This window comes from Chiloscyllium punctatum, chromosome 18 (assembly GCF_047496795.1).
Source record: "Chiloscyllium punctatum isolate Juve2018m chromosome 18, sChiPun1.3, whole genome shotgun sequence".
NCBI lineage: Eukaryota > Metazoa > Chordata > Chondrichthyes > Orectolobiformes > Hemiscylliidae > Chiloscyllium > Chiloscyllium punctatum.
In genome coordinates this window covers 97,782,441-97,806,214 of record NC_092756.1, presented here as the reverse complement: position 1 = coordinate 97,806,214, position 23,774 = coordinate 97,782,441, and the positions used below count along the sequence as shown (strand labels likewise).

The 23,774-nt window shown below is 46.0% G+C and overlaps 1 protein-coding gene across 3 annotated transcripts in view; it reads right to left on the bottom strand.

The window, feature by feature from the left end:
• Positions 1–23,774, bottom strand: part of cacna1ia (calcium voltage-gated channel subunit alpha1 Ia) — a 447,558-nt gene that overhangs the window by 169,072 nt on the left and 254,712 nt on the right. For 2 of the 3 annotated variants that reach the window (XM_072588890.1, XM_072588891.1), the window contains exons 3-4: positions 16,427–16,546; positions 15,580–15,713 (exon numbers count right to left, since the gene is read on the bottom strand). The exons of the other annotated variant lie outside the window; for it this stretch is intronic. In XM_072588890.1, the coding sequence (XP_072444991.1) occupies positions 15,580–15,713; positions 16,427–16,546 (254 nt within the window). The remainder of the gene's footprint in view (positions 1–15,579; positions 15,714–16,426; positions 16,547–23,774) is intronic. 3 annotated transcript variants of the gene reach the window in all.

The window sequence follows — 23,774 nt, the reverse complement described above, 5'->3', positions numbered from 1 at the left end:
TTCGATCAGATGCTCTCTCGTTCTTCTAAACTCTGGGCAAGCCAAACTAGTTGCTCCTCACAGGACAGTACTGCTGTCCCCAGAATCAATCCGAGGGAACCAAGGCACGTTCAATGGAAGGACTACAAACACTGGGCACCTCCTCACTGAGCGTAGGGTCAATGGAACTCCAGAGTCAGGGATTATTACAAAAATAACCTCTAGGACTCTCTCTCTGTCTCATTAAATATAGTTTATTGCAGTGAGAGTAATGGAACTGGAGTCACAGAGTCTGACAGCACAGAAACAGAACCTTCGGCCCAACCAGTCCATGCTGGCCATAATCCCAAACTAAACTAGTCCCACCTGTCTGCTCCTGGCCCTCAAACCTTTCCTATTCATGTAATTATCCAAATATCTTTTAAATATTGAAACTGTATCAACATCCACCCTTCCTCTGGCAGTTCATTCCACACACGAACCACTCTCTGTGTAAAAAGGTTGCCTCCCCGCCCCGTGTTCTCTTTAAATCCTTCCCCTCTTGTCTTAAAAATGTGCCCCTAGTTTTGAACTCCCCTGCCCTAGGGAAAAGAATTTGTCATTCACCTTATCCATGCCCCTCCTGATTTTATAAAGCTCTACAAGGTCACCCCTCAACCTCCAGGGAAAAAGACCCCAGCCTTTTCTTCTATTTTTATATCTCAAACCCTCCATTCCTGACAACATCTTGGTAAACCTTTTCTGATCTCTCTCCAACTCAACAATAAGGAGAAAGTGAGGACTGCAGATGCTCAGGATCAGAGTCGAGAGTGTGGTGTTGGAAAAGCACAGCCAGTCAGGCAGCATCCGAGGAGCAGGAGAATTGACATTTCGGGCAAAAGCCTTTCATCGGGAACTCCACTTAGTACTCCAGAAGAGGCCTCACCAATGTCCTGTACAACATCAACATGACGTCCCAACTCCTATACTCAAAGATCTGAGTAATGAAGTCAAGAATGCTAAATGCCTTCTTAACCAAAGAATTCTGTACCTGAACCTCTAGGTCTCTCTGTTGTACAACAGTACCCATTGCCCTCCCATTAATTATATAAGTCCTGCCCTTGTGTGTTTTACCAAAATGCAGAACTTCACATTTATCCAAATTAAACTCCATCTGCTATTCCTCAGGTCAATTGACCCAGGTGGCACAGGCAAGTTACACATCGGGCGGCACGGTGGCACAGTGGTTAGCACTGCTGCCTCATAGCACCAGAGACCTGGGTTCAATTCCTGCCTCAGGCGACTCTCTGTGTGGAGTTTGCACATTCTCCCCGTGTCTGCGTGGGTTTCCTCCGGGTGCTCCGGTTTCCTCCCACAGTCACAAAGATGTGCAGGTCAGGTGAATTGGCCATGCTAAATTACCCGTAGTGTGAGGTAAGGGGTAGATGTAGGGGTATGGGTGGGTTGCGCTTCAGCGGGGCGGTGTGGACTTGTTGGGCCGAAGAGCCTGTTTCCACATTGTAAGTAATCTAATCTAATCCTTCCCATCAGAAATACCAGCCACCCCATTTCCAAATCCAGCTGATCCTGGAGTTTTCAGTGTACATCCGTTATTCCGTGTGAGTTATAGTTCAGACAGCTAACGGGCAACATGGAGATTCCTGACGTAAATGGCTGGCTGGTGATGGAATATATCAGGTTCGGGTGAAGGAATATATCGGGGTGGTATGGTGGCTCAGTGGTTAGCATTGCTGCATCACAGCACCAGGGACCAGGGTTTAATTCCACCCTCGGTGACTGTCAGTGTGGAGTTTGCACATTCTCCCTGTGACTGTGTGGGTTTCCTCCAGGTGCTCTGGTTTCCTCCCACAGTCCAAAGTTGTGCAGGTCGGGGGAATTGGCCATGCTAAATTGCCCATAGTGTTAGGTGCATTAATCAGGGGTAAGTATAGGGTAGGGGGAATGGGTCTGGGCTACGCTTTGGAGGGTCGGTGTGGACTTGTTTGGCCAAAGAGCTTGTTTCCATACTGTTGGGAATCTCATCGAAAAAAAAGGCTCCATGACATGAGAAATTTTCTTCAGAAACTAATTCAGGTGGACTGTTACCATCAGCCTAGTATTAAAACTTATAAAACGAAAGGTTATCCCCATGTCATTAACAGAAAAGAAATTACATACAAAGAAGGAACTAGATCAGACCACTCGGCCCATCGAGTCTGTTCCACCAAACAATAAGATCGCGACTGATCTGATTTTAACCTCAACTCTGCATTCCTGCCTGTCATCTGATAATCTTTCATCCCTTTGATCATCAAGAAATTACCTACCTTCAAAATACTGGAGCTGCTGCACCCTCTGCATATTATCTGAGGTACCGTCAGAGCAGTTTCTGTCAGGCAGACAAACAGTCCCATGATACTCTTCGAAAACCCGTAGGGGAGTGCAGTGCAATCTCTGGGATCAGGAACCGGGGTGATGGCCGGATTACCACACTGTTTTGTGTGGCAGCTTGCTGTGTGCAAATTGGTTGCTGCCTTGGAAGAGTTGATGGGATTTCAAAAAACGTAGCCATTGGCAGCAGGACACTTTGGGATGTACTGAGGCAGTGAATGATGCGACAGAAATGAAAACTCTCTGTTTCTTAAAATGTACAAATTGCCCTGCTAGTGGTGCTGGGTAGGGGTTGGATGATGGAGAGCATTGGGTGGGGGTTGGATGATGGAGAGCATTGGGTGGGGGTTGGATGATGGGGAGTGTTGGGTGGGGGTTGGATGATGGGGAATTTTGGGTGGGGGGGGTGGGTGATGTGGACTGTTTTATGGGGAGTGGATGTTGGAGAGGAAGGTGTTGGAGGCATTTAAACCATTTCAGTCTCCCAGCATTTTCACAGCCATACAAATGAAATTCTTTTGATTTCAGGTCATGGAGTGACCCCTCGAGGGGAGTGAGCAGCAACGCATTGACAGGAACCACAGGCATTTCCAAGCAAGGGCACCTTCAGCCTGGAGCCTGAGCGGTGTAGTTAGCTCATGGTTGCAGTCCCTGATCTATCAGTCCCGTTCAGTTCTCTGAAAAGGCTGGTTGCCCCAAGGTTAGGAGACTGCCAACAATGGCCATTCTGCCATTCTGCCTCTGAATTGGTCAGAGGCAATCACCCCAGTCAAGAGGGTAATAGATGATTGCATAGATAAAATTTATGGGCAAGGGTATGGGGGGAAGGCGATTGGTACTAGGTAATGAGCCAGTGTAGACAAGATGGGCTGACTGGTCTCCTTCTGCTCTGCAACAAATTCTGTGGTTCTGTGTAGAGGGTGCAAAGGGGTTAAACAAAGTGAGGTAGCAGCAATGATAGAGTGCAGCATGCAGCAAGGGACTGCAAGGCCATAACAAACAGGAACGCCATTCAGCCCCTCGATCCTGCTCTGCCATTCAATACAATCATGGCTCACCCAACACTCCTCACGTCTACTTTCCTGTCCTTTCCCTGTAATCCGTGATTCCCCGACTGATCAAGAATCGCTTTCAGCCTTAAATATACACGAGGCCTCTGCCCCACAGCTCTCTCTGTGACAAGGAGTTCCAAAGACTCTGAACCCTTTGACAGAAGAGATTCCTCCTCAGCTCAGTCTTAAATTGCTGTCCCTTTATTCCAAGACTGTGCCCTCTGCTCTGAGACTCTCCCCTGATGGGAAACACCCTCTCAGCATCCACCCTGTCAAACCCCTTCAGACTCCGAGATGTTTCAATGGGATCAACTCCCATTCTTCGAAACTCCAGGGAGTAGAGACCCAGCCTGTTTAACCTTTGGTCATAAGACAATCCCTCCATCCCGGGGACCATCCTACTGAACCTCCTCTGGAATCCCTCCAATGAAACAACATCTTTCCTTAAATAAGGTGAGGGAGGGTTGGGGGGTGGTGGTGCTAAAACTGCTCACAGTATTCCAGGTGTGCTCTCACCACCACCTTGTACAGTTGCAGTAAGACTTGCCCACTCTCTTACTCCAACCACTTTGTAATAAAGACCAACATTCCACTTACCTCCCTGTTACCTGCTAGTCTGCGTGCTAGCTTTCTGTTTTCTGTGTACAAGTGTACAAACTGCAGCACAGTGGGACTGCAGCATGGTGGCTCAGTGGTTAGCATTGCTGCCTCACAGCATCAGGGACCCGGGTTCGATTCCGGCCTCAGGCGACTGTCTGTGTGGAGTTTGCATGTTCTCCCTGTGTCTGTTTTGGGTGCTCCGGTTTCCTCCCACAATCCAAAGATGTGCAGGTTAGATGAATTGACCATGCTAAATTGTTAGGGGCATTAGTCAGATGGGTCTGGGTGGGTTACTCTTCAGAGGGTCAGTGTGCACTTGTTGGGCCGAATGGTCTGTTTCCACACAGTCCACCCCCAAGTCTCAAATTCTGAATCTAATCCATCCTTTCTTCTGACTAAACTGACAACTGTTGAGCTCAGGGGTCTGAGGCCAGAATGGGAAGCCCCTCAGGAAGAGGCAAAGATGGTGCTTTGCACCAACCTCACCCAAGGGCCCAGCTCTTGGCGCTGGGAATAGGTGCTTGAAGCCTGCCTCAGTAACTGGGGGAGTTCAAAACTTCAATATAAAATACTCAGTAATGATACCGTCATCTGAAAAAAAAACTTTATAAAAGCAAAGTTCTGCAAGGGATTAATATCAGCAATAAAAACAGCAAATACTGGAGAAACTCAGCAGGTCTGGTAGCATCTGTGAAGACAGAAACAAAGTGGATGTTTCCACTTGCAGATGAACTGAAGGGGGGGTGGAAAATGATTTTTTTTTAATGCTGTTGACAAAGAGGGAAGAGGAGCGAGATGGTCAGGCAAATGGACGTACATGGAAAAGTGTAGGTGGGATGGGCTTCAGGTTAGTATGACAGGGCGGCGCAACATCGAGGGCCGAAGGGCCTGTACTGCGCCATAATGTTCTATGTTCTATGTTCTGTATGGTGAGGGTGCCTAAAGGCGGAGGGGAGTGTTAATAGTGGAGAAGCGATACAGAGGAGAGTAAGTGTTAATAGCAGAAAGTAGGTCAGCTCCACTCAAAGCAAACCAGAAACTGGAAGGGAAGGGACATACTCAAAATAATGGACAATGTTCTTGGTTTGAAGCTGTTGAAATAAATGTTGAATCCTGAGGACAGTACAGTCATAGAGTTATAGAGATGTACAGCATGGAAACAGACACTTCGGTCCAACCCATCGATGCCGACCAGATATCCCAACCCAATCTAATCCCACCTGTCAGCACCCAGCCCATATCCCTCCAAAGGGAAAGTGAGGATCAGTTCCTGCATCTTACTCTGGGGTTTGCTGGAACACAGGGATAGTGTGGGAGCAAGATGGTGTATTGAACTGAAACAGAGGGTTGGGATTACCCTTGTAGAGTGAGAGAAGGTGTTCTGTGAAGCAATCACACAGTCTACATGTGGTCTTGCCAAGGTAAAGGAGTACACATTGTGAGCAGCGATTGCAACAGACTCGCTTGAAGGGAATACAAGCAAAGCACTGCTTCGGGTGTGCTTGGGGGCTCAGACAGCGTGGAGGGAGGAGACTGAGTGATTATACCTTCAGCTGTTGGATGTCAAACTAGCATGGGAAGGCGAGGAGGTGTTCGGAATGGACAAGGATGTCATGGAGGGAATGGTCCCTGTGGAATGTTGCCAGTGGAGAGGAGGGGAGGAAACATTTGGTGATGACATCCTGCTGGAGGATGATCTTTTGGATTTAGTTGTTGTTCAGGTAGAAACTGACGACATGGCAAAACCTGTCATTGTACTAGGTTCAACTGAATAGCCTGCTGGGAATATTTCAGAGGGCAGTTAAATATCAACCACATTGCTGTGGGTCTGGAGTCACGTGTAGACCAGTCCAGGTAAGGACAACAGATGTCCTTCCATAAAGGGCGTTAGTCAACCAGATGGGATTTTACAACAATTTTGAATCCCTACAGTGTGGAAGCAGGCCATTCAGCCCATCAAGTCCACACTGACCCTCCAAGGAGCATCCCATCCAGACCCACCCTATAACTCAGCATTTCCTCATGGCTAACCCACCCAGCCTGCACATCGCATGGCCAATCCACCTAACCTGCACATTTTTGGACTGTGGGAGAAAACTGGAGCACTCAGAAGAATCCCACACAGATACGGGGAGAATGTGCAAACTCCACACAGACAGTCACCCGAGGCTGGAATCGAACCTGGGTCCCTGGCGCTGTGAGACAGCAGTGCTAACCACTGAGCAATCGTGCCATCCTTAATTGGCAGTGGTTAGAAAGTGACCATGAGCTTAGCTTTTAATTCCAGTTTTCTAAATTCAGATTCCAGCATCTGCTGTGGTGGGAGTGAGCACATTAGCCTGAGGTTCTGGATGACTAACCCAGTGATATTATCACTACAGCACCAGCTCTGCTTCCTGATGTTTCACAACTCAAGGCTTGATCTACACAGTGATAGGGGGCTGGGCTACCCAGACTGATAGTTCTTGTTCTGACACTCACTTCCCCACCACTGTCTCACACCACACAGACTGAGCGTGAGGGAGAACTGCAATTCCTCTATTTACAGTTAACAGTGACAGGCTGCTCTGTTCTGGTCATGTATGAATCATCCACCTCTCTAATGCCAACTCCTGTAAGTGCTCAGTACACAGCTGGCAAAGGTGAGCACTTCACTTGTATCCAATCCATCTCGACTCAGTCTCTCTACTGTCTCTGCATTCCCTCTATCCTTGCAGATTTCTCATCTAACATTTCGGTCTAGCTCACCACTCGAACTGTTAAGGTCTCTCAGGGCAGCAGGTAGTATCCCTGGCTCTGAACCAGGAACACTGGGCTCAATTCCACCCTCGGGCAACTATCTGTGTGGATTTTGCACATTCTCCCCGTGTCTGCGTGGGTTTCCTTCGGGTGCTCTAGTTTCCTCCCGTGATCCAAAGATTTGCAGGTTAGGGTGGATTGACCGTGCTAAAATGCCCAAAGTGTCAAGGGGTGTGTAGGTTGGGTGGGTTAGCCATGGAAAATGCAGGGTTACGGAGATGTTGGGGGGTCTCGGTGGGAAGCTCTTCAGAGGGGTGGTGTGGACTTGATGGGCCGAATGGTCTGTTTTCACACTGCAGGGATTCTATGATTCTTATGAGTCTCACTCCAGGGCCCAAAGGCGAGGGAAGGTGGGTTTATAACACAGCAAACAGCTTGAATATTGACCTGTATTCTCTTCAAAACATGGCAGGTGGTAAGAATGGGTGGCAGATGGGTTTCCTGTTTGGTCATGTGATTGCCACAACCCCCTGGCTAGCTGTGCTTGCCACTCCCCTGTGGTAAAGACTCCACGTTAGGCAGCATGAAGCATCCTCACTCTGAAGGAGAAACACCAAAACCATCATGTGAGCATCCACCAGATAAGGCTCACCAGCTCCCGCAGCCATCCTCTGGGCCAGTCACAACCTGGGCATTCCGAGTTGATCATTTACCACTCGGTCCTATCTGTTAGCGTGAGGGCTCAGTTTTGTTTGCGAATCGTTGCATATCACAGTCCAAACCTCTCACAGCCTTCCAGTTGCTTCAATCTCCATCACCTTCCAATCTCTGCTGATTAAGCACCACTTGCCTACCTGCCTCTCCCTTGCTGACTGACACTGCTTCCATAAGCCTTTCCTGATGAAGGGCTTATGCCCGAAATGTCAATTCTCCTGCAGGTTGCCTGACCTGCTGTGGTTTTCCAGCGCCACACTCTCAACACTGCTTCCTTAATGTCTAATACACTCGAAGGAGAATGTTTAACCTCAGCTATAGCCTGACCCACCTCTAACTCTCCGACACTCTAATATTCCCTCCTAAAGCCACCATCCCCAATCTCTCTCCCCCTAATCCTGACTCTAGCCTGCACATTTATCTCTAAATCTTGCCCCTTTTCACATGGCCCCCCAGTCATTGACTGTTTCTCGGGTTTCTCCCTTATTAAAATTCAGCCCTTAACTAAAAAATACAAATTTCAAAGCACTGTCAAATCTTTCAAAGCTTATGCAATCAGTTTAGGAAGTAGTTAGGATCTCTCTCTCTCTCAGAATGAACCTGGACGCTCTGCTCCCCATTGAGTCCCTTGTGAACATGTTTAAATTGGGCTTCATGTGATATTTGACATCTGTTGCTTTTCATTCCCATGTTCCAGCCAAAAACACAGCTGGTGCCCAGGGTCAAAGAGCATGTAAATCACATGACCCTATAGTTGCCCTCTGTGACAGAAACTTCAGTGAAAACAAAGAAGTACAAACACGGAACCTTCTTCACAGAGTTTTGCTTTTTTGAGGCACATTGTTCCTCGTGGGATTATCATCCATCTGGGTTTTAATTAGACCATCTCATGGTAGTTCCACTGTCATCCAGTAGATGGTCAGGAGGCATTAGTTACTGAGTGTTAGGATGACCTTACCTTGAGCCGTTAGCTGTGCCTCAGTGGATAGGACCTTGGAGGCAAAGGTTGTGTGTTTGTGTCAAAGACTCTAGCACAGACCCGAGGTCGTCTCTGCTCCTTGAGGTGGATATAATCGACATGTCATGGACAATCATTTATTCCTCTGAGAACCCATGACCACTTCCATCCAGAAGGACAAGGGCAGCAGCTACATGCACCACTTGCAAGTTCCCCTCCCTCACCTGACATAGAAATATATCGCCGTACCTTCAGTCAAAATCCAGTAACTTACTCCCTCAGGCATTGTGGATGTCCCTATGTACCAAGGGATTTAGTTTTTTGGAAAAGACAAGACTGAGATTTGAACTAATTGAGGTCTTTGATGTCACGATAGGCTTGATGTCGAGGTGAAGTTTCTCCTTGTGGACTGATTCCCACACTGTAGGGGATCTAATAATCCTGATGCACACATGAATAAAGTGAAGTATTTACAAGTGAGATTAAATTTTGATGTAAATCCACGCCAACTTTGTATTTGGCTGTGCAGTTGGAGCAGCAAGTTGTGGCAGTGATGCAGAGCCTCTCTGTTTGACCAGGGGTCTCTTTAAAAGACCGCTCATAGATACAGCACTGTCACTTTACAGCAGGTTTCACAAATGACAAACCTCTCCAGCTGCTGATTCGAATGTTTTGCATGTCTGCTGCTGATACCTGGGAAAAGTCAAAAGGAGACAGTGGAATTGGTGCCCAGTTCTGGTTACAACATCAGGACTGACTCAGTGTTGATAAAATCCCAAACCCTTGGTCATGATGGGTCGAATGGCCTATTTCTGCACTGTAGGTGTGATGCGCTTCTCCATAATGTATTAGCGACAAGTTATATCAAACCATTAATTGCAACTGATTCCAGTTCCACACCTGCCCCAGTGAAATGAGATGATCCTTTGCACCTTCTCTTGCATCGAGCAGCTGGCTGTCAGGAAAGTTAAATTGTCCCAGTGATTGCCTCAATTATCTTTATTAATACTGCAGTTATTAAACACAACATGACACCTGCAAGACAGCATCTAACAGCTTGAGTCAGTCATAGGTTGCTTTAAAATGAGTGGGTCATATAACCCTGTCACTGCCCTTCCTGAAGCTTGCCTGAATTTCATTGTAAGTAAATCACTGACGTTGAACAATCATGCTACATCCCGCACTGCTCTCCTGCCCCTCTGCTCCTTCAAGCTCAGTCCACGGCTGTTTATTTCTCCTCTAAAGCCAGGCACTGTCTTAAGCAATCAGTGTGTCTCAGGGCTGTTGCGTATTAATGCTGGATAGCCCTGTCTAAATCAACGCAGACTGACAAGAAATGTAGTAATGGTCCCTTTGGCTCAAAACTCGACTGTCAAGACGAGAGAAGAGGGAGAACGGAATTGAGACTGACATCTGGAGTGCTTGTTCTATATAATCTTCCAGAGATTGCAAAGCGATTTTCTAAGTGCACTTCCCAACATATAAACAGCCTGCACATTTGTTTCATCTCTCTTACTCTCCCAAAGTGTTGACCTTGCCTTGGAGTGTGGACTTATGGCTGACAGTCCCCAATCCAGCTCCCACGGGTGGGGTTGCCAACTCAAGGTGGCCATCTTCCTGAATCTTTCAACATGTGATCATCTGCCCACCCCTCCCCGCCCAGCACCCCCTCACCATTTGTCACCCAGCACTTCCACCCTCGTCATGCCCAGCGCCCAATGGCCAATCATTGCCTTCAGATGGATGACCCTTAGCTAGTTTCTTTCCCTATGGTCAACATTTCAAAAGATTGGATTCCCTACAGTGTGGAAACAGGCCATTTGGCCCAACAAGTCCACACCGACCCTCTGAAGAGTAACCCACCCAGACACATTTCCCTCTGACTACAGTAGCTAACATTACGGGCAATTTCCCATGACCAGTCCACCCTGACCTGCACATCTTTGGACTGTGGGAGGAAACCAGAGCACCTGGAGGAAACCCACGCAGACATGGGGAGAACGTGCAGATTCCACACAGACTGACAGTCATCTGAGGCTGGTATCGAATTCAGGTCCCTGGCATGGTGAGGCAGCAGTGCTAACCACTGAGCCTTATTAACAAATTTTCAAACAAAAAAAAACTTTTAAAAAACACAATGATATTTTCTCTAAGGCTTTTACTCTTTAGCTCGGGAGAACTCAGGGGTAATTTTGGAGAGTTGGCATCACTAGCATTCATACTGACCTCCATTAACAGAGAGTGCCATAAGGTTTTTAAACAACATGGCCAGGTGGTCAACCTAGATTATGTTCTCGGCTGACAAGCTGGGTCACAGATGATATGAGGTCGGAAACAGGGTGTGAGCTGGAGGTGGGCAGCTCCCACAGAGACATCACAAGCCCAGGTTTGTCCCTTTCTGGGTCCCTCCCTCTTCCCAGGGCACCTTGTCCATTTGCCTCCTCAGAACCAGAGAAACTGTGACCCAGAGTGAAAGGGCTTGCAAAGTTCATTTCCTCTGGTGGGAGACTGATGAAGAAGTTGGAGAGAAAGCTCTTTATGCAGAACATTTCTGGAGCCTGGAGCATTTTATTACAGGGACATACCATTGCATCTTTTAAAGGGAAGAGTTGGTAAACATTTGAGCAAGAGGAAAGTGCAGGGTTACACTGAGGGATTGGCTCGTTGGTATGAATTCAGGATTACTTTCATTTGAAAAATAAGCTTACACTGACGCAAGGAGCTCAAGAAGCAACTGCTTTGCTGTAAAGCTTGCAAATTCTTTTGGAAGGATTAACTTTATTAAAGGCTTGAACCAACATAAAAGATCCGAAAATTCTCCATCTCACTCTCTGCTAATAAACCTCCATTTTCAGTTTCTTAGCTGTCTGCTCCAAACCAATCATCTCACTGAGCTCTGTCAGACTCTAGTTGTTAAGGGGGGGGGATGTGTTTACAAAGCTCCCTCTCACACTGAGATGAAATATTTATTCCTATATTCCTGCTTTGTATGTTTATCTACACTCCCCTGAAAACATGCAACGGTCTCTATTTTCACCTACGCTTTTCCTCATCCATCCCTTTTACACTCAAGCACACAAATCAGGAGAAGGAGTGGGCCATTTGGCCCCTTGTGCCCTGCTCTACCATTCAACAAGCTCTTTTGATGTTGCCTTAATTCTTGAAATATTTGTGAAGCAAAACTTTATTCAATGGCCCGACATTCATTGCTCTCTGCGGAAGAGAATCCTAAGCACATATACCCCTCTGAAAGAATAAATTCCTATTCATCTCTGAGTTAAACGGGGAGACTTCCTATTTTGAAACTCGACTCCTTAATGCCAGTATCCCAACCGTGGGTAAATATCTGCTTAGCATTGTCTGTAAACTCACGGATCATGAGTCCACCTCTCTCCCTCTTGACCTGCTTTGCATTCTTAGAGTAAAGAATCTAAAGCCCCCCTCACTGATGTTCAGCTGGGAGATATGCTCAGGGACTGCCTCTGTGCCTACTGTCCAGACACAGGGCTCTGCAATCGTGGTAGGAGGCCAGATGTGGCCAGTGCCAATGCAGAACATAGGGAAGGAGAGGGCAGCTTGTCGAAGCCTCCAAAGAACATAAAACAAGGTGAACACCACATGTAATTCCCAGAATATTCCCAAGCAAGGGAACTCCCCTACATTCAGCCCCCATCACCCTCTTCTGGCATTGACTCATCTCAGGGAGGATGACCCAGAGACAGCAAGGGGTCAACGCGCTGGCCTGTCACTGAAAATCCTCATTGGTGTGTCACCAAACTTGGCCTGAAGGTCAAACTAGATTCTAATGCACTGTGCAGTTACTAGGCTCCAGCCAGAACTAAAGAGCACCTGAACTCATTGTTATCTGCCTCCCAACAAGGAGATTCTGTCCTTTGGAAAAACCCAAAACCCATCTGACCAAGCTCACAAACCAGGCTGATGACTCACCAGTTGTCGAGAGTGTGGTGCTGGAAAAACACAGCAGGTCAGACAGCATCCGAGGAGCAGGAGAACCGATGTCTCGGACAATAAGCCTCTCCTGCTCCTCGGATGCTGCCTGACCTGCTGTGTTTTTCCAGCACCACACTCTCCACTCTGACTCTGCAGCATCTGCAGTCCTCACTGTCTCCTGATGACTCTCCAGTGTCACATGACTCACTACTTAAAGGGACACTGTCCCAACATAACATGCACCGATTATAAAACTGAACAGATTTTCCCCTCTCCCCACTTTCTGTCCAATGAGCTATAACATCTCAGAGCCTCATTGTCTGACCAGACCTTTACTGTAATTCTTTCTCTCTCTCTTCTCTCACTGTGCTTCCTATGGTAAGATCAGTAGATATTTTGTGGAAGGGTTTCAAAATATAAACTGGAAAACAGGAAATTTGAATGATTAGTTACTCTCTTCACAACTCATGGAAGGGGGGGAGAAGCTATGTGGTGCTCTTTAGCTGGAATTAAATTTGATACTTTTCCTTGGAAAAGATCGTCATACTTGCCAAGTGACAGGACTTGGTTGGTTTAAAGTGATGGTGTGACACTGAATTTAGAGGCGTGAAAGCAGGTAGGGCACAGGTCTCTACAAAACCTGCAGCAAAGGGTAATTGCATTCCCGTTCTGTTGAATTGAAAAGGAAAATATGATCAAAGGCTTTGCAAAAGGAAACTTAATTTATTTTTCTGGCCAAAGCCTAGGTCCAAATGACCAGCCACTGATTTAAGGATCGCTGCAGTTGACAGGCACATGATATCATTGTCAAGAAACCAGAACAAAAAAACGGTGAGAAAAGTCACCTTGCATTGTCCTCTGATCCACAGTCTCGATAACTTTTTTTTGCCTCCATTTTCAACTTGTGACATTCCTAAAAAGGCTATTTGCCTTGTCTGTCAGTCCATCCAACTTGTGTGCAAATTAAAGCGTGCGTTTTTACTTGAAGGTGTTATGCTTTAAGTCTACATTATTTTAGTCATTAACATAACCTTAATTGTAATTAATAATGTGTTTTTGCTGCAATGTGGGCCATAAAACATCAGAGCAGGCAAAGGCCATTCAGCCCATTGACTCTGCTCTGCCATCTGCGGAAATCATGGCTGACCTGGTATTTCTCAAATCCTCTTGCCTGTCTCTACCCCATAAAACTTGTGCCCCTTACTGATTAAAAATCTGTCTGTCTTAGCCTTGACTATACGAAATGACCCAGCGTCAATAACACCTTCTCAGAGGAGCTGACTGTTACAATAAACATTTTTAAAAATGTTCATGTTTATTAATGATACCTGGTGTGAGGCTTGTTTTATCATAGTGAGTAGTCACAGTCTGATATTCACAATCCCAGATATTAACTTGGCCATATTGCACACTGCAATGAATTCACTGGCATTGAATTAAAGGGCTTCATTTCCATCACATTTTTCCCAACTGAGTTGTGACACTGTCTCTGACTGAACTCATTATTAACGAAATGAGTGTAAATTAGCTTAGATTCCATCATTTTTCTTTATATATTTACCATTTTCCTAATACCATCCTGTTTGACCAACTCTTCCACCTTATTCTGTACTTAACCCTGTGCTATCCCTGACCTCAGATGGTTTGACTGGGGAGAGTGCAGAAGGAGCTTTACTTAGTATCTAACCCCGTGCTGTCCCTGTCCTGGGAGTATTTCATGGAAAATGGTGTAGAGGAAGCTTTACTCTGTATCTATCCCCATGCCGTCCCTGTCCTGGGAGTCTTTGATGGAGGACAGTTTAGAGGGAGCTTTACTCTGTATCTAACCCTGTGTTGTCCCTGTCCTGCGAGTGTTTGATGGGGGGACAGTGTAGAGGGCGCTTTACTCTGTATCCAACCCTGTGCTATCCCTGTCCAGGGAGTGTCTGATGGGGGAACAATGTAGAGAGAGCTTTGCTGTGTATCGAATCTTATGCTGTCCTTGTCCTGGGACAGTTTGATGGGGACAATGTAGAGAGAGCTTTACGCTTTATCTAATACTATTCAGCCCCTATCATGGGAGTGTTTGATGGGATACAGTACAGAGGAACCTTTACTCTGTATCTAACCTCGTGCTGTCCCTGTCCTGGGAGTGTTTGATGGGGACAGCGTAGAGGCAGCTTTACTCTGTATCTAACCCCATGCTGTCCCTGTCCTGGGAGTGTTTGATGGGATACAATGTAGAGAGGACTTTACTCTGTATCTAACCCTGTGCTGTCCCTGTCCTGGAAGTGTTTGATGGGAGGACAGTGTAGGGGGAGCTTTACTCTGTATCTCACCTCGTGCTGTCCCTGTCCTGGGAATGTTTGATGGGGACAGTGTAGAGTTAGCTTTACTCTGTATCTAACCCCGTGCTGTCCCTGTCCTGGGAGTGATTGATGGGGACAGCATAGAGGGACCTTTACTCTGTATCTAACCCTGTGATGTCCCTGTCCTGGGAGGGTTTGATGGGATATAGTGTAGAGGGACCTTTACTCTGTATCTAACCCGGTGCTGTCCCTGTCATAGAGTCACAGAGTCATACAACACGGAAACAGACCCTTCAGTCCAACCAGTCCACGCCGACTATAATCCCAAACTAAACTGGTCCCATCTGTCTATTCCTGGCCCACATCCATCACTTCCTCAGGAAGCTCATTCCACACGAGAATCACCCTTTGCATAAAAGATTTGCTCCTCCTGTCTTTTTTTAAATCTCTCCATCCTGGGAGTATTTGATGGGGCATAGTATAGAAGAAGCTTGACTTTGTATCTAACCCTGTGCTGTAACTGTCCGGGAAGTGTTTGATGTGAAAACCATCTATTCAGAAATGAAATGAGCAGCTAATGGAAATAAAAATGTGAAATATGGATGAACAGCATGTGGCTATGAGATAATCTCCCAGGCAGTATATTTCACAGTCATGTTTCTTATCCAATGACTTTCAAGCATGGTTTGTTCAAAAATCCTGAGGAATTAAACTAAAATATTTTACCAGACATTGAACTTCAACATGAAAACAGAAGAGGGGTAAGGCAAAAATGAAAGGCTTAGAACGAAGCTACATTTAACTTTGAATTTACTCTCTTGACTGTCAACAGCTCAGAAGAAATAATTGACTTGTTCATAAAAATGCTAATTTGCATCTTTCTCTTAACGCTCCGAGCTGAGATTACTTCAGCTCACCTCTCACTTACCCGGACATAACGATGAAAAAGTCCAATCGATTCCATGTGTCGCCAAGGTAACACTTCTTCCCGATGATCCCCAAGGCAACCATCTTGACCACCATCTCCATGGCGAAGAAAATAAAGATGAAGTCGTCAAAAGCCTGGAAAGTGACAGTTGCTTTAATTTGGCCCGGGATCATACTTTGTATCTGGTCAAGCTAATCTCAACTTGTCTAACCACCCCCCCCATCTAAATAATCACCTTGGGCACCACAACTCTCCATATTCCTCCAATTCTGATCTTTTAGATGCCTCATCCTTTACCAATTTCTGAAGGAATGTCTGTGCCTTCCTCTCGACCCCTCCATATCTCTGTGAAGGACCTCCCTCTTTCATTGTGTCTGTTGGTTACCTCTCCCAGCAACTCTCTATGTGGTGAGGCATCAAATTTGCTTTGAAAATGTTCCTGTGTAGCGTGTTGGGATGTGAAAGCTGCTACATCAATTCAAGATGTTGTTGAGTACTTGTTATCTCAGGCAACAGTCATTTCATGCCCAGCCTCTTACAATCTTAGTCTTTGTGTTCGGTGCAAATAACATGAGAGATAATATGCTCAGAACACAACTACAATTAGGTCCGAAGGAGAGACATGTTGAACTCAAAGCATTAACTCAGCTTCTCTCTCCTATTCATTTCTGTGTCTATTTTGGATTTTGTTCAGGTTTCTGTTCAATCTTACTTCGCATTCCCCTTCAAAAGCAACTTGTCCGAGCTTAGAAAACTTGACAATGAGAGATAGTGAGCTTGGAGTGAGGGGTCCTTTTGGATGATGCATGCATTCTAATAGATAAGGAGGGACGTAGTGATTTCCTACCTGTAATATCCTACATCTGTCGCTGGAGCAGTCCACATCTTCACAAGGTTGGTACATTCCCAGAGTGACACAGTTGAGAAGGATGACAAGCATACTGACATGCTCAAACCAAGTAAGGAGCTGGAGTTAAGGAAAAGAAATGAACGTGCAACTCGAGAAAGATTCGCACCTTCGTCAGAAAAAGCTACTTAGTATAATACGACCAAGGGGTTGTTCTTTAAGTTTTCAGATTGGTTCCAGAACCAAGGGGGGTCCCATGCTAAGGATACAGGGCCATCCATTTAGGATTGAGATCAGGAGAAATATCTTCACCCGGAGAGTCGGGAGCCTGTGGGATTCTCTGCCACAGGAGCTTTACTCTGTATCTAACCCCATGCTGTCCCTGTCCTGGGGGTGTTTGATGGGGACAGTGTAGAGAGAGCTTCACTCTGTATCTAACCCCGTGCTGTCCCTGTCCTGGGAGTGTTTGATGGGGACAGTGTAGAGGGAGCTTCACTCTGTATCTAACTCCATGCTGTCCCTGTCCTGGGAGTGTTTGATGGGGACAGTGTAGAGGCAGATTTACTTTGTATCTAACCCCGTGCTGTCCCTGTCCTGGCAGTGTTTTTTTTAATAGATATTTTTATTAGAAATTTAACATTGTTAAAAGTTTACAAAAATAAACAAAACTCTCAAATACAAACATTGATATACAATTAAATCAAATATACAATAGCCAAAATTTAACAAAAGAAAAAAAAACCAAAAAAGAAAAATAACAAAACTCAACTGTCTACTAATCTAACCTACATCTAACCAGAGTGTATATTTAAATCTCTTACATGCTCGGAATGTGTTAACATCAAATGTAATAAACCCCGTATTCGTGCAGGATTCCTCTCCTAAGGGGCCCCGGACCAGCCAGGTTTGTAATCTCTATTAAATAAAAGCCCTTGTTAGGATAGCCGAAATATCTGTATTTATGTAATTCAAGAAGGGCTGCCATATTTTATAAAATAATTTGGTCTTTCAGTGCACCATATTTGTAAGGAAGTCAAGGGGAATACATTCCATAATTAATCTGTGCCAATTTGAAAGTCCAGGGGGGCCCTCAGCCACCCAGTTCACCAAAATATTTTTCCTTGCACAGAAAGAGAGAATAGAAAATAGTCTCTTCCCGTTCATGTCCAGGGAGGGAAAGTTCGAAAAGCCCAAAAGGAGAGATACAGGGTCCACTTTAATTTCCGTTCCTAAAATTTCTGTCAGAGTACTCTCTACTTTAGTCCAATATCTACGGATCTTATGGCAGGTCCATAGACAATGTACAAGAGTGCCCACCTCTATTTTGCATTTGGGACACATTGGAGATGCTCCTGCCTTAAATTTTGCCAATCGAACCGGTGCTATATGGGCCCTATGAAGTATCTTCAGCTGGATAGCCTGGGTCCTGGGAGTGTTTGATGGGGACAGTGTAGAGGGAGCTTTATTCTGTATCTAACCTCGTGCTATCCCTGTCCTGTAAGTGTTTGATGCGGGGACAGTGTAGAGTTAGCTTTACTCTGTATCTCACCCCGTGCTGTCCCTGTCCTGGGAGTGCTTGATGGGGACAGTGTAGAGTTAGCTTTACTCTGTATCTAACCTCGTGCTATCCCTGTCCTGGAAGTGTTTGATGGGATACAATGTAGAGGAAGCTTTACTCTGTATCTAACCCTGTGCTGTCCCTGTCCTGGGAGTGTTTGACGGGGACAGTGTAGAGGGAGCTTTACTCTGTATCTAACCTCGTGCTATCCCTGTCCTGGAAGTGTTTGATGGGGACAGTTTAGAGGGAGCTTTACTCTGTATCTAAACCCGTGCTGTCCCTGTCCTGGGAGTGTTTGATGGGAGGCTAGTGTAAAGGGAGCTTTATTCTGTATCCAACCCTGTGCTGTCCCTGTCCTGGGGGTGTTTGATGGGGACAGTGTAGAGGGAGCTTCACTCTGTATCTAACTCCATGCTGTCCCTGTCCTGGGAGTGTTTGATGGGGACAGTGTAGAGGCAGATTTACTCTGTATCTAACCCCGTGCTGTCCCTGTCCTGGCAGTGTTTTTTTTAATAGATATTTTTATTAGAAATTTAACATTGTTAAAAGTTTACAAAAATAAACAAAACTCTCAAATACAAACATTGATATACAATTAAATCAAATATACAATAGCCAAAATTTAACAAAAGAAAAAAAAACCAAAAAAGAAAAATAACAAAACTCAACTGTCTACTAATCTAACCTACAACTAACCAGAGTGTATATTTAAGTCTCTTACATGCTCGGAATGTGTTAACATCAAATGTAATAAAACCCGTACTCGTGCGGGATTCCTCTCCTAAGGGGCCCCGGACCAGCCAGGTTTGTAATCTCTATTAAATAAAAGCCCTTGTTAGGATAGCCGAAATATCTGTATTTATGTAATTCAAGAAGGGCTGCCATATTTTATAAAAATAATTCGGTCTTTCGGTGCACCATATTTGTAAGGAAGTCAAGGGGAATACATTCCATAATTAATCTGTGCCAATTTGAAAGTCCAGGGGGGCCCTCAGCCACCCAGTTCACCAAAATATTTTTCCTTGCACAGAAAGAGAGAATAGAAAATAGTCTCTTCCCGTACATGTCCAGGGAGGGAAAGTTCGAAAAGCCCAAAAGGAGAGATACAGGGTCCACTTTAATTTCCGTTCCTAAAATTTCTGTCAGAGTACTCTCTACTTTAGTCCAATACCTACGGATCTTATGGCAGGTCCATAGACAATGTACAAGAGTGCCCACCTCTATTTTGCTTTTGGGACACATTGGAGATGCTCCTGCCTTAAATTTTGCAATCGAACCGGTGCTATATGGGCCCTATGAAGTATCTTCAGCTGGATAGCCTGGGTCCTGGGAGTGTTTGATGGGGACAGTGTAGAGTTAGCTTTACTCTGTATCTAACCCCATGCTGTCCCTGTCCTGGGAGTGCTTGATGGGGACAGTGTAGAGGGAGCTTTACTCTGTATCTAACCTCGTGCTATCCCTGTCCTGGAAGTGTTTGATGGGATACAATGTAGAGGGAGCTTTACTCTGTATCTAACCCTGTGCTGTCCCTGTCCTGGGAGTGTTTGACGGGGACAGTGTAGAGGGAGCTTTACTCTGTATCTAACCCCGTGCTGTCCCTGTCCTGGGAGTGCTTGATGGGGACAGTATAGAGGGAGCTTTACTCTGTATCTAAACCCGTGCTGTCCCTGTCCTGGGAGTGTTTGATGGGAGGCTAGTGTAAAGGGAGCTTTATTCTGTATCCAACCCTGTGCTGTCCCTGTCCTGGGAGTGATTGATGGGGACGGTGTAGAGGAAGCTTTACTCTGTATCTAATCCTGTGCTGTCCCTGTCCTGGGAGTGTTTGATGGGGACAGTGCAGAGGGAGCTTTACTCTGTATGTAACCCCGTGCTGCCCCTGTCCTGGGAGTGTTTGATGGGGACAGTGCAGAGGGAGCTTTACTCTGTATGTAACCCCGTGCTGCCCCTGTCCTGGGATAGCAAGATGGCGATAGCGATGGCTAGCACAAGGGGACATAGCTTTAAGTTGAGGGGTAATAGATATAGCATAGACGTCAGAGGTAGGTTCTTTACTCAGAGAGTAGTAGGGGCGTGGAATGCACTGCCTGCTACAGTTGTAGACTCGCCAACTTTAAGGGCATTTAAATGGCCATTGGATAGGCATATGGACAAGAATGGAATAGTGTAGGTTAGATGGGCACCAGATTGGTTTCACAGGTTGGTGCACCATTGAGGGCCGAAGGGCCAGTACAGCGCTGTAGTGTTCTATGTAATTCAATGTAAGAGGAAACCTACACTCTGCAGGGCCATTGAGAGCTAGGTGGAGAGGGAGGAAGAAATGGTCGGGAGCAGGAGAAAAGAATAGGGTGAGGAGCAGGCGAGAAGTGAAAGCACAGCCACAAAAAAATAGTCATGACCAAACGTGAGAGTCATAAGAGAGCTCTGAGAGAAGTGGGGTTAGATGTAAATGATCTCATTAGTACACTGCAATCATTAAATGCAGACATAATTTTTGTTGAATGCATTCTTAATCAGAATGCAGTTAGGGAGCAGTCGAAAGAGCAACGTCTGATGGTGGATTTCAGAGAGTTGAATATAAATAGCACAACCATCAGGCACGCAATGCTTGCAATAATTTCAAGATCCACTTGGTCCTGGGGCACAGAGTCAATGGGGAAAACTGCTTTAAAATGACAATGTTTGCAGTACTCACAGCAAGTGCGCTAAAAATTATTTTTTCAAACACTTTCTTTGACAGTCATTAGCAGCAGGAGTGTTTGACTCAACACAAGGTGATAAGGCACCTCCTGTGGTAATAGGAGGTGTCACTGATCTATGTGTTGTGGGTTTCATGCAGGATTGGCATTTGGGAATCAGGTGGAATGCTGTCACAAGGTGTCTGGGTATTAGCTATGGCTCAGTGGGTAGCATTTGGGCTTCCAAATGTGTTTCCACCGTGCTGTATCAACCAGAGTTTAGATCAGAGTGGTGCTGGAAAAGCACAGCAAGTCAAGCAGCATCCGAGGAGCAGGAAAATTGACGTTTCAGGCAAAAGCCCTTCATCAGGAATAGAGGCAGGAAGCCTCCAGGGTGGAGAGATAAAGGAGGGGGGTGGGGAATGGGGCTGGAGAGAAGGTAGCAAAGAGTACAATGGGTGAACAGGGGTGGGGATGGAGGTGATAAGTCAGAGGGGAGGGTGGAGTGGATAGATGGGAAGGGGGATTGGCAGGTAGGACGGTTTCCTCATTTCCCCTTCCCCCACCTCACCCCAGCTCTAACCTTCCAGCTCAGCACCGTCCCCATGACCTGTCCTACCTGCCAATCTCCCTTTCCACCTATCCACTCCACCCTCCCCTCTGACCAATCACCTCCATCCCCACCCCCATTCACCCATTGTACTCATTGCTACCTTCCCCCACCCTCCTCTCTAACCTATCACCTCCATCCCCACCCCCATTCACCTATTGTACTCTATGCTACCTTCTCCCCACCCCCACCCCCCTCTCATTTATCTCTCCACCCTGGAGGCTTCCTGCCTCTATTCCTGATGAAGGGCTTTTGCCTGAAACATCGATTTTCCTGCCCCTCGGATGCTGCCTGACCTGCTGTGCTTTTCCAGCACCACTCTGATCTAAACTCTGGTTTCCAGCATCTGCAGTCCTCACTTTTGCCCTGTATAAACCAAAGTCCAGGCAAATTTTCCCAGTGCTGTACACTGAGGAGATGCAGCACCGTTAGATATTAGAGTAAATTCTGGCTGTGGGCTTAAAATATTCAACGACATTATTTTGTAGTCGAGGGTGTGCTCTCTGGTGCCCTGCAACATATTAAGCCTCAACCAATGTCACGGAGTCAAAGTTCACATGACACCTAGTTTTAGTCCAACAGGTTTATTTGAAAGGAGCCGCGTTCCGAAAGTTTGTGATTTCAAATAAACCTGTTGGACTATAACCTGGTGCTGCAGGAATCCTGATATTGTCCAGCCCAGTCCAACACCGGTACCTCCACCCCATCAATATCACTGAGACATTGTAACGTTATCGGTTTGGGGGAGTTTGCTGTGAGCAAATTGGTTTCCTAACATTGGTTGCCACAGTAACCACACCTCAAAATGTAATTCAGAGGCTGGAAAGCACTGAGGTCATAAAACCCATGACAGGAATGTATGTTGTTTTCTTGTCTGTTTATTTTGAAACCCTTATTCTTTCTGATATAACCACTCTGGTTGATTATTTCAATAGGCGCCCTGATAGATTCACGTCCTGAGCTTATGATCCATGCTGCTCTGTACCACAACTTAACCCATGTCTATTTACCCATCATCCCCTGCATTCTTTGATCTACATTGTCTCAATTTTAAAATTCCTTTCTTGTGTTCACTTCCCTCCATGGCCTCTCCCCTCTGTGACGTCCTCCAGTTACTTGTGAGGGAGCTAGTCTCAGTTAGTCAGGTTCTGACTGGATTGTAGATATCCAGTTTAATTGAACTGAATAAGCACAGAGTAAAATGCCGAAAAATCATTCACTGGCTTTGTTGGACACAGGTCCAATCTTCCTTCATACCAGGCTTCCAATATGTCTAATCCCTCTGCCAACATTATGCCAACAGTAGACATGTACCTAGTTGGGAGCACTGCACTTTTCATTTGAGGTACGTACTTAGCACTTGGCTCGAAAACATTAGCTCAGCAATGTCCTAGGACAGGTAGAGTCAGACATAGGCATATGGGAGATGCAGATTGCAATTTAACTGACCCTGAGCACAACTCTCTATCCTCATTCCTCGCCCTTTATAGACAACATTGACAATTTACAGTCAATCAACAACACCAGAATAATGCCCACTTTCATTTGGTTGTGCTGAGAATTTCCCAGCAGGTGCCCACTTACATCTCTTCTCAACCTTTCCTTTGTTTCTTTATTGCTCCAATTACCATGTTTTCTCATCTTCTTTCTACCCTTTTAGAGTCATAGAGATGTACAGCATGGAAACAGACCCTTCGGTCCAACCTGTCCATGCCAACCACATATCCCAACTCAATCTAGTCCCACCTGCCAGCATCCAGCCCATATCCCTCCAAACCCTTCCTATTCACATACCTATCCAAATGCCTTTTAAATGTTGCAATTGTACCACCCTCCACCACTTCCTCTGGCAACTTGTCCCATACACGTACCACCCTCTGTGTGAAAAAGTTGCCCCTTAGGTCTCTTTTATATCTTTCCCCTCTCACCCTAAACCTATGCCCTCTAGTTCTGGACTCCCCCACCCCAGGGAAAAGATTTTGCCTATTTACACTATCCACCCCCCTCATAATTTTGTAAACCTCTATAAGGTCACCCCTCAGCCTCCAACGCTCCAGGAAAAACAGCCCCAGCCTATTCAGCCTCTCCCTATAGCTCAAACCCTCCAACCCTGGCAACATCCTTGTAAATCTTTTCTGAACCCTTTCAAGTTTCACAACATCTTTCTGATAGGAAGGAGACCAGAATTGCATGCAATATTCCAACAGTGGCCTAACCAATGTCCTGTACAGCCGTAACATGACCTCCCAACTCCTGTACTCAATACTCTGACCAATAAAGAAAAGCATACCAAACACCTTCTTCACTATCCTATCTACCTGCGACTCCACTTTCAAGGAGCTATGAACCTGCACTCCAAGGTCTCTTTGTTCAGCAACACTCCCCAGGACCTTACCTTTCATTCTTTCCTCAATTTCTTCCTCCCTCCTGTCCCTGCTCTTGTTTGAACTGAATAAATCTCAGATGGAAGGCGGTCGATGGGAATTGCCAGCCCTGCCTGTGGTT